Source organism: Palaemon carinicauda, unplaced genomic scaffold (assembly GCF_036898095.1).
Source record: "Palaemon carinicauda isolate YSFRI2023 unplaced genomic scaffold, ASM3689809v2 scaffold88, whole genome shotgun sequence".
NCBI classification, from domain to species: Eukaryota; Metazoa; Arthropoda; class Malacostraca; order Decapoda; family Palaemonidae; genus Palaemon; species Palaemon carinicauda.
The window spans coordinates 76,724-88,670 of NW_027172181.1; the positions used below are offsets into that span (position 1 = coordinate 76,724).

The 11,947-nt window shown below is 45.1% G+C and overlaps 2 protein-coding genes across 2 annotated transcripts in view; one reads left to right on the forward strand and one right to left on the reverse strand.

Moving 5' to 3' along the window:
• LOC137637607 (zinc finger protein 721-like) overlaps positions 1-11,947 on the forward strand; it is a 313,366-nt gene that overhangs the window by 52,865 nt on the left and 248,554 nt on the right.
• On the reverse strand, positions 3,953-5,923 carry LOC137637601 (zinc finger MYM-type protein 1-like). Its single transcript, XM_068369749.1, has one exon. The coding sequence runs from the start codon at positions 5,921-5,923 to the stop codon at positions 3,953-3,955; it is 1,971 nt and encodes a 656-aa protein (XP_068225850.1).

Genomic DNA, 11,947 nt, shown 5'->3' on the forward strand with positions numbered 1-11,947 from the left:
TTACCCAGGCTTTTAGCTCTCAGAGTCGATGTGGTGCCTCCAAACAGATCATGTGAAGCACAGAGCAGCACCCCAGGTCAGGCATTAGCCAGTTAGTTTTTTGAACTTACACCCACCTAACGGTGAGTCTCCACTGTAAATATCGTAAGGGCATGTATGTAGTGCCATAACAAATGATAGATTTGGAAATAATTTGTAATTTTGTTGTATCCTTGTACAATCCTGGAGCTCTTAACCCTTTTACCCCCAGGCTATTTGTAAATTTCCAACCCTTAACCCCCATGGGGTTATTTTTTTTCAAGCACATTTTGCAGTATATATTTTTTTAAATTGCTCTAACAGCCTTAATTTTTGACATAGAGGGGTCAGGTTGGTCTCATTCTCTTAGAAAATGCCTGAAGTTTCTTATAAAATTATCAAAAATATGCAAAAAAATTTTTAAATAACATTTTTTTGCAAGGACGTACCGGTTCGTCCATGGGGGTAAAGGGATGAGTTTTGTGAAACGTACCAGTACGTCCTTCGGGGGTAAAAGGGTTAACACATACTGATCCCGCCATCACCTTCCCTCAGGAAGTCCTGCCGCAATTGCACAGTGACTTTCAGTTACAAGTGGTGGTGTGAGCAGAGTGGTTGGTCCATATCTTGCTCTCCCTTCGCTAAGTAGCTAAAAGTTAATATTAGAAGCCAAGGGGCAAAAGCAAATTGCCACTAGCCAAAGGGAGCAAATAGTTGACAGTCTGGTGCAGTGAAGAAATAGGAATGTAAAGAATAAACTATATAAGAGAAAAATTAAATTATTTTAAGATAGATAACAATGTTGAATTAATAAGCATTATAAAAACCAGGAAATGAAACATCGCCAACCGAAAAAACATTTGTACTAAGTTTGAACTTGTAAATATCTGCTGATTTAGTTTCAGGGCCAGTAGTTGTTTGGCTTGGTCACAGCCTCAATAAAGCTTAGAGAATAATATACAGCATTAAGCCTTCTGAAAGAATGCTGGTGACATTGTCTCTTTTTGAAAGTAATACTGGATGATTCTACCTGCTTCTTGTACTGTAGTGAAGTTATGAATGTTAGCAGGAAGGAAGAATCAAAATTCAGTCTACTTGTATTGGAATATGAAGCCATGCAATTATTTACTAAATACTATGGTATGGAGATAGCTTCATTTTGGGGGTTTGAATATAAGTATAGTAATAAGGTAGAAAAGTATCATTATTTTTTAAGATTTATGTGATTTTCTTGATGTAATCTATTTTATGGTCTTAGTGATTAGTTTAGGCTGTATAAGTTTCATTGGATTGTCCTTGAGAGAATCTTCATTAAAATATCTAAATATTTGGTTTCTCTTTCATTTCCTCAAATGCTCTTCTCAAACATTTCAATCTGCATTGGTCTCTCTGGAGAGAGAGTTTCTCATCAAATGATTTTACAGCATTCTTAGTACAGTACTGTATTCAGGTTTCACAAGAATGAAGTTAAGATTTAAAGATATTTTGCTGAGTAATATTTCAAGTCCCAGGGCTGGGTCTTTTGGGTAAAATCCATAACCCAATTTGTTTAGGAATAAATTCTACAGGTTTCAGTATTAATGTGAGTTTACAAAATTGAATATCTGATGTTATTAATTAAGTTTACAGTATATTGATTGTATTTGTGGTACAGAGCAGTAATCATGTCCAGAGGCTGTCAAGGTTTGTTTTTGGAAATGCAATTTGTTTGGACTCATAGCTCACCCTAATGTTAACTGTACTAAGTGCAATCATTTGGGTTTGATTTCGTGTCAAGTTAGTAGTCAGTGTTTAAATATGAAAAGTAGAAGATTGAAGGATTAAAAGCAATATTTTTTTTTTTATGTAACTCAAGAAATATTTGTTCTGTCTATACCTTTACTGTTTATAGGGATATTACTTTTGGCGAGGCTGGAAGATGAGCCATAAGACTTTTAGTGAGGGATAATTACCTAAACCGCCAGTTAGCGGGAAGGTTGTGGGTAGCCGGCTACCCTGTTCACTCACACAATGGGCTGAGCATCTACTTTGCTTTTGGCTTGGTGGAGAACGGACATTGCTGCTCTCCTGCTCCCTTACCTTTTTGACTTGCCATTGAGTGATAGTTTTGAATTATTCTTTGTATGTGCCGTAACTGGAATACGAACCTACCCTATTCAATAGGGGTATTACTTTCAGTAAAGATGAAATGACGAGCCATTAAGATTTAGTGAGGTTCAACTACCCATTCTGCTAGTTAGTGGGCGTAGGGGCTTAGCTTGCTACCGCTCCCTCTCAAACACCGGGGATTTAACTTACTTTGCTTTTGGTTCGGATGGTGAACGGTTGTTGCCGTTTTTCATCCTCACCAAGTTATATATTGGACTGCCATTAATGCTATTTGTTTGTGCTTTGTCTTTAATAGTGTGTGTTTGTGTTGTCTTGTGCGACCATGCATACTTGCCCTGGACTTGAAAGCCAACCCTGCCGGACCTTCATGTCGGCCATGGGCACTGACTGCCACACCCTTTCTCCCACCTGCAGAGGTCAACGGTGTGATTGTGGTAATAAGTGTAATGAGTGTCTGCCTCCCAGTGGGAAAGATTTTGGCGAGGGCGGAAGAAGAAGTCAAAGCGGGATATTTCACTTTCGAAGGTTCCTTTGTGTGAAGGGAAAAAAACTCAAGATCTCTTCTTCTGCCTCCCGACTTTCCTCCGAAGCTCCTACTTGTTCGGCCCCTTCTGAGAGACCGTCAAGCAGTAGTGTAGACTTTAATTTTTGCCAACCCTTGTGCTTAAGAGATGGTGTTGTTTCCCCTAGCGAAGTGGCCCCAGCTCTCCCCCCTGGTAAAGCCTTGTCTATGGGTTCTGTGTTACAGGTGTGGTCGTCCTTGCGGCTCCCGAGTCCGCCCTTCAAGGACTTCTTGCTGCAATTTATCCTCCGCAATGCAATTTTGCAGCCGTTGTTGACTTCGGAGGTAGATCCACTAATTCTTGTCGATGTTGTGGTGTCAGAGGTGTCTTCTGTGGCCGCTGTCAACGCCCCTGACTCTCTAGACTCTCCTGTTGTTGCTGACGACTTCGTTTCCCCTGTTCTGTGTATCCTTCGAGATGGAAACTAAGTCTATCGTCTGTCTCCTGTGAGTGGTTCTTCCCCTCGGGTTTTCTCATAGAGACTCCTCTTCGGAGGACTGCTGCTCAAGGTCAGCTTGCTGATCCCACGTCGCAGAGCTCTCCCTCCGGGTTGACTTAAAGGTTGCCCTTAACCATCATTGAAAAGGCTCTTCAGCCTCGTCTTCACAGCCGTCGCCCACAAAGGAGTTGCCGCTTCAGTGGTGTTCTGGCCCTCGATCTTCGCCGGTTCCTGGTCCTTCTCCTTCTCCTGACGACTCTGCGGATAGTCCTCGTACTTCAGCCCTGGACTCTTCTATGTATCGTTTGCGATCGCCATTAGTGGATGTTCGCCAAGGGCGTCACTGGCTTCTAAAATGTGGGGGGGACATTGACAGGCGAGGCTGGTGCTTTTAAAGGCACCTGAGCAACATATTTCAGCAAAATACAAGACCTGTATCCTGCCTGAAATCTTGTTATAAGCCTTTTAATTTTGCATCTGTCTGTCAAGTTATACAAAATAATTTTAATATTTCTTAAATTCATTGGCCAAACATGATGACATTAAAGCTTTGAGCATGAAGTATTACCTTAGACCCTTTGTAATGATGAAGATATAAACACTATTATATTACTTGAAAACTTTAATAAAGCCTGATTAAATCAACATGCATGGTTTATTAAATGATTAATTCACATTATATGAAAGCAAGACTCATGTTGTTTCATTCAAATAAGATTATTATCATATCATTTAAAGTATTAAGACGAAAAATAACCTGTGTCAATCCTAGCAATTCTGTTAGTCAGAATCTACCAAAAATGGTCCTTCGTTTGTCTTCTGCTCAGATGAACTCCTCAGACATCGCCTGTGGACTTAAGGTAGCTAGACGGTCACGATGTACATGGCAAATCATGAGGTGGTTAAGGCGTTGCTGACTCATACTGCTACGTAACCATGTCTTCAATCGTCTGAGAGCACTGAATGACCTCTCAGCTGTGCAGGAACTTGCTGGGGAGACAAGTAAAAGGAGTAACAATGCTTCTACCTGAGGAAACATTCGGCGAACTTCTGGTACCATATCTGCGAAGATCTTTCTATAATCTTCAACTGTTGACCCCTTAAACTGGTTGTGGAAGAAATCGAGTTGCTGATTCAGAGATTCATTGAGTTCTGGATACTTAGTGATAATTTCTGGCTTATGTGTCCCAGTCAACAGTACTGATGATAAATCTTGATACTCGGTGAGATCAGTGGAAGTGAAGTATTCTTTAATGTTCAGTACAGCAGCATCAATAACACTGAAGAACTCAACTCGATAAAACTCTTCAGCTGAGTCATGACAGTAGTTAGAGGCAAATCCTAAACCTTGGTCTAACCTCTTTGATATTTTTTTCTTTCTTGGAAGAGGAATTGCGTCTAGGTCACACAGATGGAGCTTCTGTTCTGCTTCTTCAAATAATCTCTTGAATTTGTGCTCGCATCGAAGTGACTGTAGGCTCTTTATGGTAACCTCTGCAGCTTCTAGCATTCCAGATACTGTCACTTTTGATCCTTGTAGGCTCTTGTTGAAGTTTTCTAGACATTGAATAAGAGGAAGTGATCCATATAATCCAAGTAGACATTCCCCTGAGGACAAACATTTGTACAAACCTGCTGCTCGGGATGCAGTTGTTGACCCTAACTCCTTTGCTGCCTCCTGGAGGGCACCCAGTACATCAGGGTAATTATCTAATACGGCTTTCACTGCAGCATATCGTGTAAGCCACCGTGTAGGACATATTGGCTTCAAACTTGTTGGTGAAGGAGTGTTGAGATCATCTGTGTGAATATTAAGGTACATATGTTTGAACTTTCCTGAACTTCTGTAGAGGATGCCTAGCTCTTGAAGGTTGTCTAAAGTATTTTTTATGAAGAGAGAATTTGGTATGGCCTTGCTGATAATTAGGTGGGTAACATGAGCTCCACAATGCACATACAGAGCTAGTGGTTGCACCTTCTTTATCTCTGCCTGACAGCCTTTATATTTTCCTGACATGTTACTGGCACCATCATATGTTTGAGCCCGGAGGTGTTGAATTGGTAGTTGAAGAGATATAAGCGTGTCTTGCAGCATTTTACTAAGAAACACTCCTGTAGTTGCCGACACTTGGTACAATCCTAGCAGCTCTTCATGAACATTGAGTTTGTCATCGACATATCGCACACACACAGCCTCCTGTTCATTGCCTTGGATATCTTGGGTTCCATCAGTAATAAGGCCAAACTGTGTTGACATTTGATTAACATCATTGCAGATTTCTCTAACTACAGCATTGGCCATTGTCTTCAATATTTCATTTTGGATTGGAACAGAAGTATATGAAACTTTGTTGGACAACCATACTTTAAGCTTTTTGTCATCCTCAGCCCTCAACTGCAAAAGTTTTGCAAAATTACCCTCTGAGGTTTCATGACCTCGGATGGCAAGGCCTTGCTCTGCTAGGTATTTCAGTGTGGTAATTATCTTAATTAGAGCAGCACGTGACTGGTGTTGATCATGCAAAAGTTGAGATGATAACTGGCTACTGATACCTTCTTGATGTTTGTGGAATTTTAAATTTTCTACTGACAACTTGTGTGCTGCACTTTTTTCATGACTGCGGAATTTCTGAATCGCTTTTTTCCAGTTAGAAAACCCTGATTTTAGGAATACATCTTCAGCACACCGAGCAAAATCAGACAGCCTTTGATGTGAAGCTCTTACACATGTATGAAAATGCAACCATGGGAATTCATTGTACCAACTACTTTGAAATCTTAGTGTCTTATTCATGAGTTTTTGTACAGGGATGCAACTAGCAGGTGGTTGATGTGGTACCTCTGGTAGGGTTGGAAGTTTGTGGCCTGAAGTTCCTAAACTTGTACTTGGATTCAGTGACACTTCCAGAGAGCTTGATGTTTTAGCTTGTTTTTCTGTTTTTGTGGTTCCTGAACTACAGGTAGGCCTACCTTCACCAGATTTAGGCTATGTCTATGGTTTAATACTGGACCCGGTATATTATTTGCTGTACAAGAATATGAGGGAACATCAGTATCTCCTGCTGCCAAAGATACCAATTCCTTTGATAAAACTTGGGCTGATGATAAAGTAACTTTCTGTTTTTCTTGTAGGCCTATATCTAAGGGAGGTGTGGAAATTTCAGTTTCTTGACGTTCTTCTGTTTGTGTGGATGAAGGATTTGCTGCATTTGGGGATTTTGTTTGTGATGTTGAGGGCCCGGCCTTGAGAAGTATTTTCTGATATCCATTCTCTGTTGTAGATATAAGACTTATAAGCAAATCTGTAAACAGACAGACAGACAAACCAACAAATAGACAAAAAATGACATGACAAAAACAATATACCCTTTATACTTCGTACGTTCGTTTATGGACTATTGGACTTAAGGCTTGGACAGTCTGACAGACATAAACAGACAAACCAACAAAGAGACAAAAAATGACATGAGAGATGACAAAAACAATATACCCTTGTCCCTTGAGGCTTGATACTTTGTTTATGGACTTTAGGCTTGGTCAGAGACACACAAGCCAACAAATAGACAGAAAATTGCATGAAAAAATATACCCTTGGCATGGCTTAATATATCGTTTATGGACATTAAATTGTCTAGTTAAAGGTTAATGCTATGAGCATGGTGGTTTGGGGGGGCGAGTAACCTTGAAGGGTCGTAGGACCTGCTGTTGCTTGACTTCTATTGTAAACTCGAATTAAAAATAAATAGATAAATAACTCAGGCTCCCTCTGCAGTTTGCCTACGGCCCTACGCACGTATTTAAAGCCATGTACGGTATTTATACCTCGACCTACATATTCATTACCGGGCATATAAATAGTACAACCTATCACAATACCACAGATTTCGTTAAATATAAATGAACTGATATAAAACCTTGTTTTTTTTACCTGAAACATATGGCGTAAGTTTGTACTATTGAAACTCGAAGATCAGCTGATCGAATTGTGAGCTATAGGCGGGAAAAATGTAAATAAACCATTTTAAAGAAAACATTGATTATTGATAGAAAACGTTGATTATTGATATTTTTCTAGACCAACTAAAGTATTTTTGCACACGCACGGACATAATTTCTAGTTTCATCCCTTAGCTGAATATTACATTGGTATAATCACCATAGTGAATACTAAAAATGTGGGGGGGACAAATGATACTATGTCCCCCCCCCCACTTTGAAAAGTGGGGGGGACTTGTCCCCCCCTTCCCCCACCTGTTGACGCCCATGATGTTCGCCCTTCCAAAGCGCACATCCCTGTTCCAGTTCGACATACCAGCCGACCTCCTAACCTGCCGTCACTGTTCCCATCTCCTGTACATCCTCGGATGTTCTACCTAAGCGTTCTGCTGAGCCCCAACTCTCTCCAGCTTACCAGCTCCCTGCAATGCACCTGTGCTCTCCAACAGCTCGTCAGCGCCAGCCTGCACTCAAAACGCTTTCCAGAACGTGTTTCTCTTCAATGAGTCAGCGCTTTCCAGCACATTGACGTTCCCTTTTCCGCTAGCCTACTCCTTCTCATCCTCAGCCCCCTCCAATGCTCCAGTGATCTCCCGATCGCCAACGATATCCAGCACAGCCCTGCCCTTCCAAAGAGTAGTGTTTGCCAGCTCGTCAGCACTCGCAGTGCAACTCCGCTCTCCAGCTCAAGCTCATTAGGGCTCCCCTGAGCAACAGCACTCCCTGAGACATCAGTGCTCTCATGCGCAGCCTCGGTATCAGAATCGCCAAAGCACTCCCGCACGAAAGCGCTCTCTTGTACGTCACCCCACTCCTAAGCGCCACTGGTCCACTGCGCAACAGCGCTCTCCTGTGCTAAAACTCTTTTCAGCTCACCAGCACCCTCTGGCTCATTGGCGCTCTCCAGCTTGCCAGTTTTCACCTGCGCGCCAACGCTCTCATGCAAATTTACCGGTAACTGCACACCAGCATCCTTCTGTGTGGCGTCGTACTGTGCGTTCTCTGGAAACGGCACCAGCATCATCCTGCTCAGCGTCTTACTGCACGCTTTTGCTCTCTTGTGCGCTCTCTGGCCCACCAGCGCTCCCCAATGAGCTATATCTCACTGTCCCACTTGCGCCATGGCCATGAGCAGGTTCTACAGGCTCCTAGGTTTTAAGGAACATCAAGTAGACAGCTCACCATCGCATCATTCTCCTCCCTGCAAACGCATTACAGCGCTACCGCCATGGAAAGGTGGAGGGGTCTTCACAGAAGGGTTCAGGATCCCGAAGCTGCCTTCCTCGAAGGTGGATCCATCAACAGCAGAGACTCCTCTCAGGGAACTGTCGGTCCATTTCCCTTCAGGGCCTTCTGAGGATCTGTCTGACAGTGCGTCAGTCAGTCAGCAGCCATGGTTCAGGGCTATGGTCAGAGCAGTGGTGCAAGCCTTCAAGCCTGCTCTGTCTGCCAGCTCTTCAGAGCATTTTACAGCTACAGCAGACCTACTGTAAGGAACCACAGCTTCTTCTCCCCTGAAGAGGAAGAATGTCTCAGATGTGGTTACTTCCCCTAGGGTAAAGCTGACTCCTGTTAGGCTATCAAGGTCTGCTCGTGCATCTTCCACGGGACACTGTCCTACCTCAACTCTGCCGAGGGGGTAATGCCAGGGAGGGGCTTCCTCTCTTCCACCTTCGGAGGAAGTTTCCCCTCGCACAGAGAGTTCTCCACCACCGATGGAAGTCAGGAGGGACATGACAATGCAGCTTTCGATGCTTGAGCCCTACCTCCTTCCTCAAAAGGAACCGAAGGACTCCAAGACTTCCAAAGTCCTCTTCAAGAACCTCTAAGCCTACAGATGCAGCCTGTCACTTGAGGGATGTGGGCGACCCACCCGGAGAAGAGCTCTCAGAGGTGGAAGGAGGAGACTTCGCTGCAAGTCCAAGTCCAACATCGGAAGGAGAGCAGAAAGAGTCGGAGCATGCATTCTGTCAGGTTCTGACTCATATCAGGGTTCTTAATGGGTTTACCAACCGAGAGAGCAAAGACTCGGTGTCTTTTGCACCTAGAAGCCCTCAGAGACCAGTGCAACCTTGCCTTGGTGTCAGGGCGTAAAGGGTGCTAGGGCTACGATCATCCTACAGCTCTCTGTGCTCTCCTCCTCCCAATGTTCCGGCTCTACCACCAAGCTTCTCCCACCTCCTGTCCGGTGTCTTTTGCACCTAGAAGCCCTCAGAGACCAGTGCAACCTTGCCTTGGTGTCAGGGCGTGAAGGGTGCTAGGGCTACGATCATCCTACAGCTCTCTGAGCTCTCCTCCTCCCAACGTTCCGGCTCTACCACCAAGCTTCTCCCACCTCCTGTCTGCAGCAGAGGAGCTATTCTGAGATCTTAGATGTGCCTCGTCCAACTCTTCTTCTCCCCCTACAGGCTACTTTTTGGCTTGAAGTTTGGTTAAGGACCTTGGAAATCATGCTAAGAACTGAGGATTTCTTAAAGAAATTTACCAGGGTTCTCACCATTACTCCTATTTGTACCAGGCTTCTGGGAGTCTCCGTCTTGAGGTGGACCTTTTGCTTCCTCGCCTGTTCCGGCAACTAACCCCTTAAGTCCGCCAGAGACTGCAGCCAGTGGACTAGGGGAGCAGTTCTTGGGTAACCCGGCCAAAGCCAGTAAGCCAGAAATGGCTCCATTAGCTACAGCTGAGGCAGTTCCCCTCTCTCCTCAGCAGCATTTAGTTCCACTCTCCAGGCCAGCAGACGACAGTGCTAAACATCAGTCTAGCCGGTGGTAGTGGCTCTCAACAGTTCCTGTACAGGTAGTGCCAGTCTACAAGAAGGGGCAGAGGCACAATCAAGGGTACCCTTCGGGACAGCAGATGGCAGTGCCCCCCTCCAGGGCAGCAGACGGCAGTGTCCCCCTCCAGGGCAGCGGACGGCAGTGTCCCCCTCCAGGGCAGCAGACAGCAGTGTCCCCCTCCAGGGCAGCAGATGGCAGTGTCCCCCTCCAGGGCAGCAGACGGCAGTGTCCCCCTCCAGGGCAGCAGACGGCAGTGTCCCCCTCCAGGGCAGCAGACGGCAATTCCTCCTCCAGGGCAGCAGACGGCAGTGTCCTCCTCCAGGGCAGCAGACGGCAGTGTCCCCCTCCAGGGCAGCAGATGGCAGTGTCCCCCTCCAGGGCAGCAGATGGCAGTGTACCCCTCCAGGGCACCAGATGGCAGGGCAGATGGCAGTGTCCCCCTCCAGCCCAGCAGACGGCAGTGTCCCCCTCCAGGCCAGCAGATGGCAGTGTCCTCCTCCAGGGCAGCAGACGGCAGTTTCCCCCTCCAGGGCAGCAGACGGCAGTTTCCCCCTCCAGGGCAGCAGACGGCAGTGTCCCCCTCCAGGGCAGCAGATGGCAGTGTACCCCTCCAGGGCACCAGATGGCAGTGTCCCCCTCCAGCCCAGCAAACGGCAGTGTCCCCCTCCAGGCCAGCAGATGGCAGTGTCCTCCTCCAGGGCAGCAGACGGCAGTTTCCCCCTCCAGGGCAGCAGACGGCAGTGTCCCCCTCCAGGGCAGCAGACGGCAGTGTTCCCCTCCAGGGCAGCAGACGGCAGTGTCCCCCTCCAGGGCAGCAGACGGCAGTGTCCCCCTCCAGGGCAGCAGACGGCAATGTCCTCCACCAGGGCAGCAGACGGCAACAAGCTTGGAACCTCCTTCTGTCACAAGCTTGAAGCTTTTATATGTCACAAGCTTGGAACTTTCTTATGTCACAAGCTGGGAACTTTGTTTGAATATTTTGACCTTGACTGAAAAGGCTCTTCCTTGGTGTTAATTGCTAAGACATTTACATTATAAACCTAATGGAACTGTATTTTGAAATAGGACTTTTATATTTTATATCTTATTTTTGGGTGTGTGGGTGTCATAGAAAAAATGTCAGGTACTTGTGTTTTTGTATTGATATAGGGGTGCCCAATTAGTGGGAGGCTTGTTTTTTCAAATAATTTTTCAGTCTTGTATTGTTTTTCAATTCTAATTCCATGTCATAGGAATTAATTTTGGTTACCAATTCGTCTTCCCTTCTTTCGAGTATCCCCAGTACATGAGGACAGATGCCCACTTACAAGATGAGGAAGTCTTCAGGTGTACACCTCCTCCCTCTTTCTGATCTGGGCATTTTATCAAGGCAAGGGAAACCAGTTGTCTTTCCTTGGCCCTCATCGCTCCCTTCTGGCCTCGGAAGGACTGGTTCCCAGACCTTGTTGAGGTCCTAGTGAAGCCTCCTTTCATATTGCTAGAAAGACCAGATCTACTCAAACAGCTTCACTTTCATTGTCTTCATCAGGGGCTCCACATACTTCTTCATGCTTGGAGCCTGTCAGGAGGTTCTCAAGGTAAGAAGGCTTTTCATCTAGTTAGCCTAAGCCATGTGATGCTCTACATGTCGAGTTTATCAAGTCAAATGGGCAGTTTTTTTTTTCTTTTTTTTACGCTGGTGCGAGATGAAATATCATTCTTCTTCTAGACCCTCTGAGCCTAAAATAGCAGAATTCCTGATCCATCTTCACAGGGATGGAGGGTATCTGTAGGTCTTAAGAAGGCATTGGACAACACAAAGGCAACCAGAAAGAAAAAACTTATGTTAGTAATGTTAATTTGCCATAACAGTAGAACCAAAGCAAAGGCAGAGGGAGTGATATGGAAGAGTTTGTGGTAAATGTTCCTGTCTGTGCAAGATTACTATAAAGCCTTTGCTGTTCATAATTCTGGAGGAAGGCTCAGAGGTGCATAGCAGTATTAGCAAGACAATTTTGATGGTGACTGGAGAGGAAGTACAGTAAAGTAAATAAGACAATGGATGA

Bases quoted from the DNA above. Each gene is read 5' to 3' on its own strand.
- LOC137637601 (XM_068369749.1), bottom strand. From the start codon at position 5,923: ATGAATAAGACACTAAGATTTCAAAGTAGTTGGTACAATGAATTCCCA.